This window comes from Oreochromis niloticus, linkage group LG4, assembly GCF_001858045.2.
Source record: "Oreochromis niloticus isolate F11D_XX linkage group LG4, O_niloticus_UMD_NMBU, whole genome shotgun sequence".
NCBI lineage: Eukaryota > Metazoa > Chordata > Actinopteri > Cichliformes > Cichlidae > Oreochromis > Oreochromis niloticus.
In genome coordinates, this window is record NC_031969.2 from 27,110,288 (window position 1) to 27,128,698 (window position 18,411).

General features: G+C 39.7%; 2 protein-coding genes across 6 annotated transcripts; both read left to right on the forward strand.

Annotated features, from left to right (window-relative positions):
- The first annotated feature begins 1,508 nt into the window (after positions 1-1,508).
- On the forward strand, positions 1,509-5,232 carry mettl2a (methyltransferase 2A, methylcytidine). The gene is made up of 9 exons (XM_005468876.4): positions 1,509-1,696; positions 2,219-2,307; positions 2,830-3,098; positions 3,224-3,273; positions 3,378-3,438; positions 3,528-3,667; positions 3,778-3,884; positions 4,289-4,354; positions 4,450-5,232. The coding sequence occupies exons 1-9, from the start codon at positions 1,545-1,547 to the stop codon at positions 4,590-4,592; spliced, it is 1,077 nt and encodes a 358-aa protein (XP_005468933.1). The 5' UTR covers positions 1,509-1,544; the 3' UTR covers positions 4,593-5,232.
- A 181-nt stretch (positions 5,233-5,413) lies between these two features.
- On the forward strand, positions 5,414-17,909 carry tlk2 (tousled-like kinase 2). Of its 5 annotated transcripts, none has more exons than XM_019357705.2 (21): positions 5,414-5,535; positions 7,239-7,348; positions 8,811-8,888; positions 9,004-9,070; positions 9,154-9,197; positions 9,399-9,497; positions 10,027-10,125; positions 10,341-10,433; positions 10,645-10,755; positions 10,910-11,046; positions 11,716-11,868; positions 11,961-12,027; positions 12,131-12,228; positions 13,252-13,333; positions 13,559-13,650; positions 13,756-13,845; positions 13,933-14,102; positions 14,599-14,737; positions 15,513-15,624; positions 16,383-16,490; positions 16,621-17,909. In XM_019357705.2, the coding sequence occupies exons 2-21, from the start codon at positions 7,241-7,243 to the stop codon at positions 16,792-16,794; spliced, it is 2,121 nt and encodes a 706-aa protein (XP_019213250.1). In that variant the 5' UTR covers positions 5,414-5,535; positions 7,239-7,240; the 3' UTR covers positions 16,795-17,909. The 5 variants fall into 5 exon arrangements, with proteins under 5 accessions (XP_019213250.1, XP_013125092.1, XP_019213249.1 ...); XM_013269638.3 differs by having other exon boundaries at positions 5,415-5,535; positions 7,239-7,321; XM_019357704.2 differs by lacking the exon at positions 5,414-5,535 and adding an exon at positions 5,550-6,169.
- The last annotated feature ends 502 nt before the right edge of the window (positions 17,910-18,411 follow it).

Genomic DNA, 18,411 nt, shown 5'->3' on the forward strand with positions numbered 1-18,411 from the left:
ATAATCTATTCTAAGACCAAGTCCTTTGCACTACTTTGTTCTCCAGTGACCCTTTTTCTTGTTTTGTATATATTCCTCTTGGTTGTATATATTTCTCCTGTTTTTCATTTATTCCTGCTGTCTTACTATTTATATTTTATTCCTGCACTGCTGGCATGGAGCACCCATAATTTCGGTGTATATATAAAATGAAAATAAAGGGCTATTCTATTCGATTCTATTCGATTCTAAATGGACATAAGAAAGTGTTACAACTTCAGGCACAAAGTAGTAGGCTGATTCTGAGATGAGACAGGTCAATTCTAAACTGGGTACCAAGGTAACTTCAGTACAAATCTCAACAACAAAGATGAAGATGTCTTTGACAAATTGTTAAAAATGCCATTTTTTCTCATTGCCTTGATAATTTTAGTCTTTTTTTTAACAGCTTAGTTGAAAATCAAACTTCATAATGGGTGATGCTAAGGCAAGAGTTTTATGTGAAGGGTGTCTGGTGCTTTCTTTAAGAGATGCAAACAAATGAAACCTTCCTTCTTTTCAGTGAGCCACAAAGGCCCGTCCTAAAGCATAATGTGCTATATTCCTCTTTTTGAATCTAACTGGAATTATGATTTACAAAAAGAACATGTTACATCATCATTTTTGCAACCACAGGTGTTGTCTTCTGCTTAGATAACAGGTTTAAGGCACTTCTATAATGGCGGCACTTTTCAGACTCGGATGTAACATCCTTTTCATTATATACAGACTATAAGTAGTTCTATTCAGAGAAGCTGAAAGTCAGACTGAAGAGATGAGTGGGCACGATGGAGCTGAGGTATTCTGCTGTATATAACTACTCAGCAGTTTAAAACTTCAGCTTTTGGCTCACGCAAATTTCTTTAATATGCATTTTGTTCACTTGCTAATATAAAACTTTGGCCATGTGCAACTTTTGAACATTCCAAGATTATATATAAAAGGAAAAAAAAACATTTTAAACACACACACACATATATATATATATATATATATATAGAGCCATTAACCTAATGCCATATAAAATAATTACATACTACTGGTTTATTGGGAAATTTGATTTACGTAAGAGTTTTTTAATCTCGACTATCTCAATATCTCAATATCCGTCATCAAGTGAATCTAATCTAAAATCTGAATCTAAAATGTTCGTACACGATCAGTGAGGAGTTCTTTACCGACGGTTTTTAGTATGTTTTTCTAAATTAACCTCCCGAAAATCTTCCTAACATATGTTTCCCTCTAGTGTGTGAACACCTGTAAGTGCTACTAGAAAAATAACAAAGTGGAAACGTGAAAAAGAGTAATGTAATGAATTAAAACTAGCCTCTCTTCTTTTTAAAAAAGTGCCGTAAATCTCCAGATAGTTTTACTATCCGAGCTTGAAATATGTATTATTATTATTATTTTTATTTTATTTGTAAATACAGCTGTTAGGGCTTTTCACTTTAGTTATAATATTTCCTCTCGCCTTTGAATGCATCACAATTAAACGTCCGCCCCTTCTTCTGCACGTCAGTTCCAACATGGCGGCGCCCCACGCTGTGGACGGGGTGGAGGGAAGCAGCAGTGAAACCGGGCTGACTCTGTCGGATTCATCTACCTGTGATGTGAAGAGACCTCAGTTCGGGACACGTATCCTTACAGACCCACGACAGGTCTTCCAGCATAACGCATGGTCGGTATCTTTTAACAGAACTCCCCCCAGTAGAGCAGACATATGTTCCCGTGCATCTCTGTCAAGGCTGCTCACTGGGACACTGTTATGACTTGCCATAGATTGTGTGTAGTTCTGCGAGCCGTTATTTTTTAACATTGACATTAATTTAATGTTAACATAACATTATGTTAACAATTAAAATAACATTAACTGAATATGGATTTCTCCTACAATGTAATCACCGGGTTGAACTGGTTGCTGAATAACATCTATAAAATTATTACCAAGTATTTCTCTGCACCTGATTGGTCAGCCTTTCATATCTAAATACGGAGTTATATATAAAACATCTTTAACATGTATCAAAGATTTGTGTAAAAATGTTCAGGCTAAATGTCAAAGTACGTTGCAGATTTTATTACACCTGCTTACAACCCATCACCAATCTGAGTGAAAGTGTCATATCTTTAAGTATTTCAGGATTGAGAGTGTTTTTGTGTGCCACGTTGCTTTGGGATAATGGGGTTTTCTCACCATCAGGGACAATGTGGAGTGGACCGGTGAACAAGAAGCAGCCGCTAAGAAGAAAGTCTTAGAAAACAGTCTGCCGCTACCTCCAGAGAAACAAGGTTGCATCATTGCAGTTATACACATAAACCGCACAGTGTGACTGACAGTAAAGACCAGTAAGAGATGTATAGCTTATCTATCAGGAGGACAGCCATCCCCAATGTTGCATCCACTTTTCTTTCATTTTTTTGTTTCTTGTGAAAGAGACCAGATCTCTGTTGCTGCTGTTAGCACAAAAAGATTGTAGCTGTAATTAATTTTTAGCCACTTTTTTCAAATTCAGCTTAACTTTACAGGTCATGAGATATTATAGTTTGTTTTTGTTTTTTATTTTTGTTTTTAAATAGACTTGCAAGAATTTCAGGCAAACTTTTATTCACCTTGTCATTATGAAGTATTATGTGTAGAATTTTGAGGCAAAAATTAAAGGCTGTAACATAACAAAATGTGAAACAGATGAAGTGCTGTGAATACTTCCTGGATACACTGTGTCTTATTAAGTACTTTAAAGTGTTTTGTGGTGATATGTAAGCAAGGCAACATAATGCTCCAGTACTTAAACGCTTGCTTTACCTTTGCAGAGGAATACGACAGCCGGGCCAATGAGTACTGGAACGGCTTTTACACAATCCACGAGAATCGTTTCTTCAAAGACCGTCACTGGCTCTTCACAGAGTTCCCAGAGTTGGCCCCACAGTGCAGCCTGAACCATGAATCTCACCCTGGTGCCTCTGGTGCAGTAGAAAGTCAGCAGAACAGTCAGGATCGAGAACAAAGTGGGGAACATGCAGCTTTGTCTCACACTGATGGTGACTTTCCAGGCTCGTCTGCCACCTATCGCATACTGGAGGTGAGACAGTATAACGAAAGCAAGTTAGTAAACTTAGCTAAATTTTCAGTTAAAGAGATAGGTTTTAAGAGGATTTGTTGTCATGAAACAGTTTTACTGTTTTATTTATATAAAATTCTGTACAGGTTGGATGTGGTGTAGGAAACACAGTTTTTCCAATACTAAAGACCAACAAGTAAGAGCTGTCAAAACATTTCAATCTATGTTTAAAAACCACACATCTTATTTTTTCTCTTGCAGTATAATGTGCACAATAAAACAATAATTTGCCCTTTGCAGTGATCCAGGACTCTTTGTTTACTGCTGTGACTTCTCCAGCACTGCTGTGGAATTAGTCAAGGTGAGATAATGATGATGGGATCATGAAAGGATGATCATTTCTCAGGTCGTAATCTAGCTAATAAATTAAAACTGTCCTCTTGTCATCAGAGTAATCCAGAGTACGACCCAGGGCGTTGTTATGCCTTTGTTCACGACTTGAGCGATGTAGAAGCCAATTACCCCATCCCTGATGGAACCCTTGATGTTATAGTGCTAATCTTTGTTCTATCAGCACTGCATCCCAAGAAGTATGAACTTCTTTTTTTTTTTTCCTCTTCCCTTTTGTCTTTCCTTTGGTTTTCACTCGGTGGAAGTAATTAAATTTTTACTGCCTCTTATACTTTCACCCCAACTTCAGGATGCAAGCATCCATCAGTAGACTAGCACGCCTCCTGAAGCCCGGTGGAGTGATGCTGCTCAGGGACTATGGACGCTACGATATGGCACAGCTCCGCTTCAAGAAAGGTTAGGATAAATTTCTGCAAGACACTGGGCTCAAAATTTTCCACTGTTTGATCTTTAGAGTTTTGTTTTACCCGCTCTAACACACTTTTTTTAGGTAATTCCAAATCTATAAAACCCCATGATAGTGAATTAGACAAGTGGTTAAGAAAATGGGTGATAGATGGTCTTAAATATGTTTAAAATGCATTAAGAACTGCTTAAAATGCAAAAAGTAACAGTAAATCCAGCTGTGCAAGAAGTTCGAATTTGTGGTGTCATAGGTTTAAAAGGGCCATATATTAATGGATCCATGTATGTAATATTATCATGTAATATTACCATGTTCTGGCTTATTATTTACATGATAATTGATATGTAATTTTCTACAACTTGCTTGAAAATAATGTGCTGGTGTTTTTCTTTAGGAAGGTGTCTCTCCGAAAACTTTTATGTCCGAGGCGATGGAACGCAAGTATATTTTTTCACTCAAGGTACAAAAAAGGTCTTAATAAAGATTTATTGGGGTTTATTTTTGTAGAGTTGCTTTCTGATGGTGTATCCAAAAATATTTCTGTGCTCATTTTAGATGAGCTCCATGAGCTGTTCACTCAGGCTAAGCTGGAGAAAGTGCAGAACCTTGTGGACAGAAGGCTACAGGTGAACAGAGGGAAGCAACTCACCATGTACAGGGTGTGGATTCAGTGCAAGTACCGCCAGGCTCCAGTTTAGCCACCTGGGTGTGAAAGTGGGGAGAACCCACCTGACTTGACTGTCAACTACAGCCATAACTAGGAAGTGAAGAGAAGGTGGTGTCTGCTTTTTCCAGGGTGTGTATGGAGTGGGGATGAAAAGCTTTGTGATGAAGGGAATGCAACAGAATATTTACATACTGTAAAGGTTTTACACGATCCCAGCTGCTAAACTGCAGATGGACACTTTTTTATGCATAAGTTTCCTGATGGTGCAGCAATCCTAGCTGTAATAGTCATGTCTTGTCACTTTCTTATGGAAACCTGTTTCAGCCACTGGAAAAAAATAAATAAATAATTACCAGGCAGAGCTAAGTCTAAATTTCAAGTTATCTCAAAATTTCAAGTTGGGTTGCTGAAAATTTCAATTTACTAACTAGATCTCTTAAAATATCACCTTTAATAAGTCAAAATTTCGAAGTACTAAATCAAAACTTTGACTTGAGAAAGGCAAAAACATTTTTTTTTCAGTGATTGTTCAGTTCAGTAATTTAGGAAAGTGCTGGTTACCCATATGTTTCTCTTCTGACATATTGTTTCTGATGTTTTGAAATAAACTGAATGGTTTTTAAGATTTTCCCTTTTGTACATGCAAAATAAAAATAAATTTAAAACATGAAGGGTTTTTTTTATTTAGTATTTAAACCTTGAAAAGTTCAAGGTTGTGCATTTGTTCTGATGCTACTTTGCTTTCCATCTCACGTTTAGTGGTTGACTGGCTGGTTAGGAAAAAAAGACAACTAATCAATTAGCAATTTGTTGATATTAAGTCCGTGAAGTATGTGGGTGTGAACATGATGGGAACTTTCTGATAAGTGATCCTTTTAGTAACTGTGGGTGGGCGCTGGTAAATTGTATTGTGTACAGAGGGATTTGCCATTGGTCCAGACAAGAGATTTGGAGCAGGCGTGGACTGAATGAAGGTGAAAATACTTGACCAATCTCACGAGAAAATATGAGATTTTACTGATTATTGTTTACATTGCAAAAACATGAGAACCGAACCGAATCGATCCGGATTCAGCTGAAACGCCTGCAACAGCACAACTTCCGAAATAGATTGGTTTCTTCCCTGAAGCGAGGAAGGCGACTGGAGACGAACTTTGTTTTGGTCGAGCTGACACCCAGGACCCTAAATTCATCACATCACCGGGGGAGATAAAGATAGGGGGGGTAACTAACGCTAGCTTAAAGACATCATTTATACCTGGTGAAAAACGCAGAATCTCGAGGGTCGCCATTGTGTGGAACGAGATAACCCGACCGATGCACGGTATGGTCCTCGGAGAGAGGGATGTGATGGGGATCCCCGCCTAAGTGGTATAGAAAGGCGGGTTTGGGATACCCGGAGTTGTCGAGGCCTCCGAGGGAATCCTCCGTCGTCTACCCTGAGCTACGCAGCGCGCTCCCGTGTCTTGATCGTTGCAATAAGCACGCGAGGGACGCGGCTGTGGATGCGGCCTAGCCTGGGAGGGTCTGCCGAGAACAGGGGGAAACAACGGAGACAGTTTCGGGGTTAACAGGCCCTTCAGAGGACCGTGAAAATATTAAATTACAGTAAGTATTTCGGTTGGTTGTCGAAGAAAATGACATATCTGGGCAAGCCTCTCGCTACATGGAGACTTCGTGGCACGAGCACCTGGCAACACAGAACAGAGATGATGCTTCTTTTTTGAGTTAGCCCGTTGGATACCTAATGCTAGCCATGTAATATGTTCGCAGAACACCTTACTGTTTCGGGGTTCAATTTACTATTTATTTGCCTGAGCAGTCATTTGATCGAGCAGGAGTAATCAACGTTTGTCTGTTCTGGGAGCGTTAATTGTTTGTCAAAAATCCAATCTTTATGTTACTAGCTAACGTTAACTGTTAGCTGCTGTATTGCAATGCTACGCTAAGTGATGTCCAACATCGGTAGACTTGTAGCTCATTTTCCAGTCTTGGCTGATTACTTCGCGGGTTATTCACAGAGGATGTTTTAGATCAATATGTTGTCATTATAACGTTGAGCCAGCCAAACCTGTAATGAGTAGAATTAAGGGCTGTTTGACATGGATTGACATGGATACCACAGGTTGCACTTTTTATTTTAATCCATGCAATTCATAGATAACTGACTTAGAACACAGTGTTGGGCGTGTAACGTTAACCTTTGCACAAGCTAGCAAGCTGGACCCTTATTGTCTATTGTGGCCTTTTCCATTGCTGTGAGTGTACTTGGCAGCCCCTCCATTAGTGACCTTTCATAACTCCAGCGCCATGTAACTTAGGCCTATAATGCCAGGGCGTTATCACATGATGCTATAATTTCCAAGCAATCACCTCACACATCTGGCCCACGTCTTTAATGCCTATTCAATGTCTGTTATTAGCTATATGTTGGGCTAGACTGTGCAATGTATTATTGAGTAACAAAGTTTTGTGGCTGGTACTTGCTGAACACATGATGTATAACATTGTTGTCAAGCTTATTGATGACTCAGAACAGGAATTTTCCACATCCATATAGCTAAAAACAGCCATGACTCATCACAAAAGATGGCTTTTGAAACAGTGAACCCTCACTCCCACTTGAATATTCCACACTCTTCAACACCTTCCTTAATCTGTGCTCTTGTCTCTGCAGCCATGATGGAAGAACTGCATAGCTTGGACCCCCGACGGCAGGAGCTGCTGGAGGCTCGCTTCACAGGGGTCGGTGTGGCAAAGGTTTGTGTTACAGCAGATGTCACAAAGGTGAAGCATCGGAAGTCTAGTCAGAGAGCTTATTATAATTACAGATTTTCTTAATTAAACATTTTTGTGAATCTCTTCCCTTTCTTTGTCTAACTCAGCCTCAGTATCATTCTGCTGTTTGGCCTGGACAAGCTTGGCCCCACTCCTTTTCTTTGTCTGTCTCTGGAGAAGGTTGAGCTGTGTCTGTGTTTTTTGGCTGGTGTGATATGGCATCTCTCCCTGGCTCATGATGTAGCGGCTGTATATGCAAGTGGTGATGCTTGCCAAAAAGGCCACAGACGGGACAGGGGTGGTAGGGGGAGGAGGAGTGAAAGCAGAAGAGGAATGCAGAAATGGTTCTTGACCAGGTGTAAGTGAAGGCAGCATTTAGCCTCACACCCCCTTTCTTGCTACATGGATGGGGCTGTCTTTGTGGAAGGTGATCTTGGAACAGTTAGGGAGTGAGAGTCAGCGCCAGGAGTGGGCCCTGTGCCAGCCATAGGCAGAGCTGAGCCCAGAGCATGGCATGGCTGCTGCCGCAGAGAAGATGGCGGCTCTTGCTAAGGCATCATGCCACAACCACCCTGTATGACAAGTGTGTGTGCGGGGTGGTTTAGAAAGTGAGGGAGAAGTAATTCAACAAATCACTCTGAAGAAATATCGGTTGGTGGTCTAAAAGCCTTCAATCTTACATAGAAGTTTGGAGTTTTTTCTTTGACCTTGGAAAGCCTCGTGGCACTGCTACTGTCTTTGTTATCACTGACTTGGCATGAAAATTGTTATCCTTTGCAGAAAAAGATGTAGAGCACCTTTTGATAATGGAGCATAGGGGGGTCAGAGTCTGTTGGAAAGTGCCCCCTTGTTTTTGTAAAACAACCAAGATATGAATTTGGAGGGGGTTAAAAAGAAACCATCATTTGTAAATGACGCGAGGCATCTTTTCAATGTCTTTCTCTGGAGGGGGCACTAGTTAAGACTATAGTGAACAGGAGAAAAATAGATGACATTATCTAAAGGTGACGGAGAGACAGAGGAATACATCCCCAGCAGCATGCCTAATGTTCAGCCATTTTAGGAGGGTTCAGTGAGAGAGCTCTAGTGTGCTCTGAATGACTAAGTATCTCTCCCTGATTGGACAGTGCCTCCTGAATTCTGATGTGAATCACTTGATTGACAGGCATCACCTAGGGAACCAGCATTAGAACCGATGCAGGTCTACATTCTGTGGGAAGTTAATGGTGATGGTATTTAGCCAAGCCTCCGCATCCTTTCCCTCAGCTTGTCACCCATTTTACTCTCTTTTCTAACTCGTTCTCTCTCGCTCTTGCTCTCCGTCTCTCTTTCTCTCTCTCACACACACACACGGGCATGCATTTTGAGGATGAACTTTATGTCTACATGTCTCTTGCACCTTTTAAGCATATGTGTGGTTATTTGCTCTCTGTAAATTCTCTCATGTATTTTTTTACCTGACTTTTAATAGGGCTCAGGTCAGAATCAAAATGAGTCATCCAATCAGAGTCTATGCAGTGTGGGCTCGCTCAGTGACAAAGAGCTAGAGGTTAGTCTTAACCCTTACAGCATTATTGTTGTTGTTGTTGTTTTTTTAATGCCAACCCCATCTCTGGGTGTTATATTGTAATGCATTTGGCTGATTCATGCTACTTTCCTCACAGACTCCTGAGAAAAAGGCAAATGACCAGAGAGTGAGGAAACGCAAAGCAGACCACTTTGACAGCCAAGGTAGGATTGTCTCTTTGAGTTCTTTTTATCATGTATCCCACATTTCCTCAGCTCCTTCTGAACTCCCCGATTCTCTGTTCCAGGCAAAGCAGGAGCAAGAGGACATAAAATTAGTGATTATTTTGAGGTGAGTGGCAGAAAATGTTCTCCCGTTTTTTGTGCTGGGAACAGCTACGCTCACATCCTCTGGAATGCTTCAGTATTGGGTGTATAATATTTCACATATCTTCTAACACCTTCTTTTAGCCACCTTGGTCTTTTCCATTGAACTGCTTTTTTCTTCTTCTTCTTCTTCCATTCGTCATTTCTTCCGTTACCTGTCTATCAGTTTGCGGGAGGTAGCGGTCCTGGTACCAGCCCTGCCAGGGGAATTCCACCAGTGGTCCGCTCTTCCCCACAGCACTCTCTGTCCAACCCCCCTGTCATGGTGAGCACGTTTGCTCTATGGTCTTTCTCGTGCTTTTCTTTACTCTTTTTTTTGTTTGTTTGTTTTATCTCAGCACTTTCCATTGTCTCACTTGTCTTATTAAGAAGATGTGAAGAATCAAATGTGGTCTGTAAATGCCCTGTACAGAATCTGTGTTCGGTGCAGTACAATGCATTTAGCAGTTAAAACCAAGGGGAAAAAGTATTGAATGAGAAATGGCTTATTTAATACTGTTTGTCAAGCAAAAAGGCAGCTAATAATATTATAATCCAAAAGAGGTTAGATGAACCTGTTGCACATTTGCTACTTTTGTAAACCAGAGGCCTTGCATCTCTCCAAGTAAAATGAATTGTTTAATACACCTGAGCTTCTTTTTTTCATCCAAAACTTTAGACTTGCCTATTTTATCTCCTATGCTTCTCATTTATTTCATTTTGCGATTTCCATAAGTGTTCTTGTTCCAGATTGCTACCATGTTTTATCGCAACTATTGTGATGAAGGCGACTGATGAGTGTTTCTATCTTCCAGGTGCAGCAAGGAAGCCCGTCATCCGTCAGCTCCAACACAGAGCACTCCTCTTGTTCACTGAAGCCTCCTTCTCTTCACATGCTCCACAAAGCCACACAGGTACTGGACGCACTCTTCCAGCTGGCTGTTTGTCTGATTTAACTCTTATTTGAATTGTAAGTTGGTAAATAGTCAGCATATGTACCAACAAGTCACAAGCAGTCACTATAAGATGGAAGATATTGTTAGATGAAACTACTTGTTGCACTGCATTTCACTGTGATGTAGACTGATCCAGCATTAACCGACACTTTTGTGCTCAATGTACCCTTTAGTCTGACCTTACTATAGAGAAACTAACAGCAATGGAGAACAACAAGAACTCTGACCTGGAGAAGAAGGAGGGCCGCATAGACGATTTGTTGCGGGTACTAATCTCATTATACTTCACCCCTGCTACTCTGCTTGCAATTTTCATTGGTTTTGAGAATACCATGTTTTCTGTCTTGGTTTTTTTTTTTTTTTTTTTTTTTCACTCAAGGCATGTTAGAGTTGACATTTCTGCTTTTATAAAAAAGTATTATTTTTCTTCATTCTTCATATATGAACATTTTCGTGCTTGATTATGTTCACTTCCAGGCCAACTGTGATCTGAGGAGGCAAATTGATGAACAACAGAGAATGCTAGAGCGATACAAGGAACGCTTAAATAAGTGTGTGACCATGTCCAAGAAGCTTCTGATTGAAAAGGTATGTTTATGCATTGATGTAATTTTAAACTATTAGTTTCCAAAGTGAATAAGTCATTTGATTAATGAGCTACTTGAACAAATCCTGAAATAGGGCACTTCACAATAAATAATCCAGCTTTAATGCCTGCCTTTCTTCCCTCCCCTTATTCCAGTCTAAACAAGAGAAGATGGCATGCCGGGATAAAAGTATGCAGGATAGGCTTCGACTGGGTCATTTCACCACAGTGAGACACGGTGCATCTTTCACTGAGCAGTGGACAGATGGATATGCTTTCCAAAATCTTATCAAGTGAGGCTCTGCGTGTTGTAATGCATTAAGTAATTGCGCTAGTTTAAATGTCAAAATCCGACTGGGAAAAATAAAAAATTTTTTCCAGCAGTTGTAGCAAGCAGAATCATAGTCTGAATGCTTTGTTGTGCCAAACACATTTGCTTTCCTAACAGGAGCACCTTATACTCTCTGTAGGCTCCCATTGTTAATCTTTTTGTATTATATATTTATTTTTAGCTTATTTTATTATTCATATTATTATCTGTGTGGGGATTATGCTGGAGCGGCCAGGGGATGAAGGCCAGGTTGGTGAAAGATGGGAGAAGAAAGCAGAGGAATAGAAAAAGAAAAGGGACAGAAAGAAAGAGAGAAAAGAAGTGGGGGGGAGATGATGAAGCAAATGGACACGATGGGCCTCCAACTGCTGCATCTGTAAATAAATAAATAAAAAATACACTCAAATGATACACAGCACATGAAAGACAAAATGGGAGGTGCACACATAAACATACAAATTTTCCTGTGTCTGTAGAAATAATGTTTTAATCAATAATATACTAGCGCTATTTGCATTTGAACTGGATGCATAACCTTATATGAATCTACTGTTGTTGATTAATTTCCTTAGCTCATACTTGAACAAATTATTAGGTCCATTTTTCCTGCTAATGTATTGTCTATTTCCAGACAACAGGAAAGAATCAACTCCCAGCGAGAGGAGATTGAAAGGCAGAGGAAGCTGCTAGCCAAACGCAAGCCGCCCTCCATGGCTCAGACCCCACCACCAAGCCTTGAGCAAAACAAACGCAAAAGCAAGGCCAATGGAGCAGAAAGTGAAGCGTATGATGCTTTTGTTCATTTGTTTTCTCTTTTATACTAGATATCATCCCTCTGTATATTTATTTGGAGCTGCCTTTTTTTTGGTCTTGCAGGTTATCACAGGCAGAGTACCATGAGCAGGAGGAAATCTTTAAGCTAAGATTAGGCCATCTGAAGAAGGTAATCCTCCATGTTTTTGATTCCAGGTGCTCATTATGGACCTTTTCTTTACTTGTTTTGTTTTGTTGCACAGCTTCTCACATTTATATTTTGTCTTTTGCAGGAAGAGGCTGAGATCCAAGCAGAGCTAGAGAGATTGGAGCGAGTGCGAAATCTTCACATACGCGAGCTGAAAAGGATCCATAATGAAGATAATTCCCAGTAAGATTTCTTAGTCCCATTTCAGACATGGAGTATAGTCAAGCCCCGAAATTTTCTTTGGATGTATTCCTAGAGTACCTGTGAATTTCAGATGTGGTCTTAAAAAAAAAAAAAAAAAAAAAAAAAAAGGCCTATAAGTGCCTATTTTTATTGTCATTCAAGGGGCCATAAAAATTTGTGGAGGATATTTGCCATTTCTGCAAAATTGCAGAATGTATACAAACGCTTATTAGTTAGGTTCTAAGGAAAAATTCACGAATGACTGAGGCCATGAACTCTGAACTGTGACTTTGCAGGGGTACAATGTACATAGCATTGCTGTTAAAGTGACACCTTAGTTATTCATAGATAAGGTGACTTTAATTTTAATGTGTTCATACATTCCAAATCCATTTGATTAATTCTTGAACTTCACCTGTGATAATATATGCAGTTTTTTTTCCTTTGTTCTCTTACTAAAAACGAATAGAGCAAAATTTGTTTATTGTGCATATAATTAGACATGAACACAGAGACTGAGTGAAGTAAGGAATCCTTGTTTTGGAGAACCAAGCTGTATAAAAATAAAATGTTTTATGATGACCAATATTGTAAATCTAATCTTATTATAAGTTGGTATTGACAGCACCGTGAGATGGACTGTTGTAACTTAAAATAAGTAATGATAGTTAGATAGTTTAAAATGCTGTTTTCAAATAATTTATTCGGGTTGTACCCATTTTAGACTTCACTTCCTGCACTTCAGGTTTTTTTTTTTTTTTTTACTTATATTGGTATCTAATCCTTTGAGAGCCTATTTGTCAGTGTAACTGGCTTCATTCCAAGTTGTTCTAAGTTAAAACGGATAACAAGTTTCAGGTTCCAGGTCAGTAATATTGCTTTGTTACCAGATTGTTTAGTTGGGGTAAAATGCCGTCAGTGTTGGAAAGTTCTTTTGTTTTCTTCATCTCTTCTCCACCAAAATAATCTGAGGTGTCCTTCTGCTCCTAATACCTTTTTTTTTTTCCCCTCCGTTCTGTGCAGATTCAAAGATCACCCTACGCTAAATGACCGATACCTGCTACTCCATTTACTTGGACGGGGAGGTTTCAGTGAAGTTTACAAGGTGAGTGAGTAATGAGGAAAGAGATTAATCAGTCTTTCTTTCTTTTCTTGCATTTTCATATATTTTTTGTCTGTGTTTTGCTGCCTTTACAGCATTTTCAAGTAAATGATTATGCCTGAATGTTTAAAAAATATTATTAATAAACAGGACTTAAATCTGAAGTTCTGCTTTGGCTAATTAAAGCAATGGCTGCTACAGATGCTTACTGATGCACTTTTTTTCCAGGCCTTTGACCTAACAGAGCAAAGGTACGTTGCGGTCAAAATTCACCAGTTAAACAAGAACTGGAGGGATGAGAAGAAGGAAAATTATCACAAGTGAGTGCTTTGCCATTTTTAAGGCAATACTATTGTATATTTAACATAGCTTTGACTGATCTTCTGTGCCATTTTAACTTCATTGCATAAATGCGTTATTTTCAGACATGCTTGCAGAGAATATAGAATCCATAAAGAGCTCGACCACCCACGAATAGTTAAACTCTATGACTACTTTTCACTTGACACTGACTCGTAAGTCATTGCTTTTAAAACAAATACTTGAAACTTGCACCACATTCTGCCAAGGTGCTTAAACACCTCCTCTTTGTTTTGAAACAGGTTCTGCACAGTCCTGGAATACTGTGAGGGTAATGACTTGGACTTCTACCTGAAGCAGCACAAGTTAATGTCAGAGAAAGAGGGCCGCTCCATCATCATGCAGATCGTTAATGCCCTCAAGTACCTCAATGAGATCAGACCGCCCATTATCCACTACGACCTTAAACCCGGTAAGTCTTCACTTTTGCTCTTGCATCGTTAGAGCTTGGCACATTTCTTCTTTATGTTCAATAAATAGTAATACCATCAGTAAAATTAACCACTTGCCTTCCTGCTGCTGCAGTTTTTAAACTGCCTAATAGATAGGTTATTAACAAGGAACAAACCCTCATTCATTCATAACCAAGTAACTTTCTTTTTCTTTTTTCTTGTTTTATACCTTAATCAGTAAAAAAAGATTAGCAATGTGTTTTACAAGAGGGTTGTGTGTTGACTTGGGTGTCATTAACCTGGCATGTTTTTTGGTGTTGGAAGAAACTGGAGGTTCTAGAGAGAGCCTGTGCAAGCACAGGGAGGAACATGAGAACTCCAGAGAAAGACCCTACCTGGGTTTGAACTTTTTGTGGAATAAAAGTGCTAAACATAGATCCACTGTGCCAGCTGCCATCTTATTTTATATTGGATATTTTCTTTCATGCCTGTGAATCTTTTCCTCTCTCTTTTCAGGTAACATTCTGTTAGTGAACGGCACTGCTTGCGGGGAGATCAAGATCACAGACTTTGGCCTGTCAAAGATCATGGACGATGACAGCTACAACTCGGTGGATGGGATGGAGCTGACTTCACAGGGAGCAGGGACGTACTGGTAAGATTTAGGCTGAAAGATAACGGTGTTTAGAAAGGTCAGAAACGAATGTACATGAGTGGAGAACAAGTCGTATCGAGCCTTCCGGTAATTATTAAAGCTTGTATAAAAATTAGCCAATGAATTTCTGCAGGTTAGTAGGAGAGAAAATTTCACACAACAGCTATTGGTAAAGAGAGTGTCTCTGGGAGGTGGGACGGTAGCTAAAATATGACACAGCTGCACAGTGAAAGCTGAGCAGGCTTATAGTCAATGGAGATGGGAATTTTGTCAGATTGTACAGCACACTGTCTGGATTGTCTGAAGGTAATGAAATTGCAAAGGAGTGAAATTAAGGGGCACTTGAAGTCACTTGTGTTGAATATCTGCATTCCTTCTTAATATTGGCAGGGTAGAAATATTCAGTGTTTGTGTCACTGATTGTAATTGACTGGTCGCGGAATAATACCATAACAATGGAGAGAAAACATAATCAGGATTATGCATGTAAAACAAAAAACTGAAGTGAGGTTGTAGCTAAAAAGCATTTAAAGCAGTTCTTTACTCGTAATAGTTGTAATGTTTTTGTTAATGGTTGTTTCTGCAGTTCCGGTTTGTGTATAAGTGTATATGTAAAGCTCATCTTGCAATTTAACTCTGATTGCCTGGTTTTTATTTAGAGTGCAACGTTTATTTAAATAATTGTTATGCTGTTGAGTGCACCTTGAAAGTCCAGACAGTAATTGGGCTTGCTGAAATTCATGAATATTAACACGGCTCCCGTCTTCTTTTTTAGGTACCTTCCCCCAGAGTGCTTCGTTGTTGGCAAGGAACCACCCAAAATCTCCAATAAAGTTGACGTGTGGTCTGTGGGAGTCATTTTCTACCAGTGTTTGTATGGCCGCAAGGTAGGAAACTCGCGCTGAATAAACATTTTAAAAAGACGGCTGAGCTGCATTTGGGATCATTTTAGATGATTTTTTTTTTTTTCCACATTTATTTTTAGAGAAAAGAAATTTAGTATAACTGCACAACAGCGCATGTGAATTATTTATATTCAGTTTTTGTAGATCAACTTGGTATTGTTGGTTTGTTTGGTTGGTGTTGGTGTTTTTGTTTTGTTTTGTTTTGCGTCATCCATTTAATATCCCAGAAATATTGGTGTTATTCTTTTCTATGTTTATATTTATGCCTCTTTGTTTATCTATTTGTATCTCTAGTTCTCCACTTCATTTTATTGCTTTGTTGTCTGTTGTATGTGTGCTGCTATGACAACCTAATTACCCTCTGGGAATAATAAAGTTTAGCTGATTCTTATCACATTTAACACATTCTAAATGGTACGTAGAGACTGACCTGGCTCAGGCAGAAGCAGTGTTTGTGCATACCTACATTTTTTTTCATTAAAGCTAACCTACAACAACACAAAAATATCAGCACAAACAGTCACACTCGTAACCCTCAAATATCTCTGTAGGCCATTCTTTTTAAAAGGTAAACTGCACATTTGGTAGTTTCTCATCCTTATTCCTCAAGTTAACCCCTTAGAAATAAATCGCAAATGCCTCCCAAACTGTTTTCACTCTCCTGTGTCAAAAAAAGCCTATTGTTTTTTTTGTTTGTTTGTTTTGTTAGGTTTTGTTTTAGCTGCTTTTTTCTTTTGCAGCCCTTTGGCCACAATCAGTCCCAGCAGGACATTTTACAGGAAAACACCATCCTGAAGGCGACAGAAGTTCAGTTTCCCCCTAAACCTGTAGTCACACCTGAAGCTAAGGTATCGCACTCATGATTTTTGGCTTTGCATTTTCAAATACTTCAACTGCAACACTTTTTTTCTCCCCTTAAAATCTCTGCAGTCAAGTGCACGTACTGTCCTTACACCCTGTTTTTCGTTCACTCCCCAGGCCTTTATAAGGCGCTGTCTAGTCTACCGTAAGGAGGACCGCATCGATGTGCATCAGCTGGCCAGTGACCCCTTCCTTATGCCCCACATCCGCAAGTCAGTGGCCTCGTCGGGCACCTCAGGCATGGCAATGGCTTCCACATCCAGCTCCTCCAACAGCAGCGCTTCAAACTGAGCCCACACCCCTTAACTGACTAGCGAACTGAATTCATTTAAAAGGGTGGTGTGGGGCGGGAGCGACGCCATACTGTGTCACCCCCTCCTAACAGCATCCCACCTTGCCATGAAAAGCCCAAGGGGAAACTGGTCAGATGGCGGCAAGGGGTGGGTGAGAAGTCATGGATGGTTTGGGGAGACAACACGTCACCCTTCATCCCTCTCATATCCATCTACCCCAGCCCACCTGCCCTGCTTTCTCAAAAGGGTGACATCGTTCTAGGGGTCAAAGCCCTGGATGACTCACATAGCAAGGGGCAAGTTTTTCCACCGTGTTGGTGAAAAATGGGGTTCAGTGTTTCAGATTTTTCTTTTCTGCTTTAAAAAAAAAAAGAGAAAATAAAATGAAGTATAGAACTGCTTCAGCTTGGCCAGATGGAAAGGACTGTGGAAGGCCCTCATACCTATACACACTCACAGATACATCCATGCATGAGCCATTCTGGTCCAAGGTAGTCTGAACTCCGCTAGCTCAAATATTTTTGTTTTCATTTCCCTGAACTTAACTGAGGGAACCAGTCGGGGGGCTGTTATTGTATTGAACCCTAAATATCTATGGCACTATGTCATTCAACCTGCTGTTCTGGGAACCCTTGCCTCGAATAAATTCCAGACCTGAATAGTTTGTGACGAGGAGGGACAGAGTTGACGGTCTCATGTACCCCCTCCCTCTCATATCCTCGTCAAACTCCTGTGACCAAAGCGTATAACTTCCAGATGGTGGCAGTGTTTCACCTCTGTTTTTATAATGAATGGTTTTAGAGTTGTGCTACTTGATATGGGGTGGAAGCTGTTGAGAGGAGATCCCTTTTAACATTTTTTTAAACTTCTCAATTTAAACCAGTTTTATGGGGAAAACTGTTGTTTTTCAAGTTGCCTTTAATTAGAACTGTTAATGTTTTGTTTACCCCCTTCCCCACTCCCCCACCATAAACACATATTTATTTAGGTATGTTTGAATTTATTTTTGGCCAATAAAATGCAAGGGACTGGTTTACCTTATAGTACTGTTGGGGGAGATTGGGCCTTAGCAGAAAGTTGCATAAAACATTAAATACTATTGGTTAAAATGTGTCTGTTGTTCTTGGTTTCTGTGTGATGGTGTTACCATCACAGCTTTCTTTCCATCTTCATTTTAAATGCAGGTGTATTCATGAGCATATGTATCTTTTTCATTATTTGTCCCCTCGATGTTCCCTTAGAATCGATTTAATTGACTATTAATGAAATTTGCATTCAGCCCCATTTGGCTGCAGATGGGTTGAGTCACTAGTTCCAGTCATTATGCAAATGTACTGTTTATAAAGTTAGGGAAACCTGCAGTCAGCTGAGACTGAAAAAGTCACTTGGATGAGGGGCGAAACATTTCTCCCACTGAAAATGCTACGTCCAGATGAACAGAATTAACTTTTTGGGACTTAGATTTATAATTTATTCTTCAATAATTGAGCAAATGGAACAAGTTGTGCCAAGGAAATAAAGCATGGACACAAACAGTCTGAAGAAACCTTAATAGGGGAGCTCAATGCAACAGTTTCTTTATAAATCTGATTACAAATACAGATTTTTCTGACTT

What these genes read in the sequence shown, in the direction of transcription:
- tlk2 (XM_019357705.2), top strand. Translation starts at nt 7,241, where the DNA reads ATGATGGAAGAACTGCATAGCTTGGACCCCCGACGGCAGGAGCTGCTG. An exon ending in AAGAAGGAAAATTATCACAA is followed by an intron (nt 13,651 to 13,755) that starts GTGAGTGCTTTG and finishes CGTTATTTTCAG; the next exon opens with ACATGCTTGCAGAGAATATA. An exon ending in AGTGTTTGTATGGCCGCAAG is followed by an intron (nt 15,625 to 16,382) that starts GTAGGAAACTCG and finishes TTTCTTTTGCAG; the next exon opens with CCCTTTGGCCACAATCAGTC.
- mettl2a (XM_005468876.4), top strand. Translation starts at nt 1,545, where the DNA reads ATGGCGGCGCCCCACGCTGTGGACGGGGTGGAGGGAAGCAGCAGTGAA. An exon ending in TCAGCACTGCATCCCAAGAA is followed by an intron (nt 3,668 to 3,777) that starts GTATGAACTTCT and finishes CCCCAACTTCAG; the next exon opens with GATGCAAGCATCCATCAGTA. An exon ending in ACAGCTCCGCTTCAAGAAAG is followed by an intron (nt 3,885 to 4,288) that starts GTTAGGATAAAT and finishes GTTTTTCTTTAG; the next exon opens with GAAGGTGTCTCTCCGAAAAC.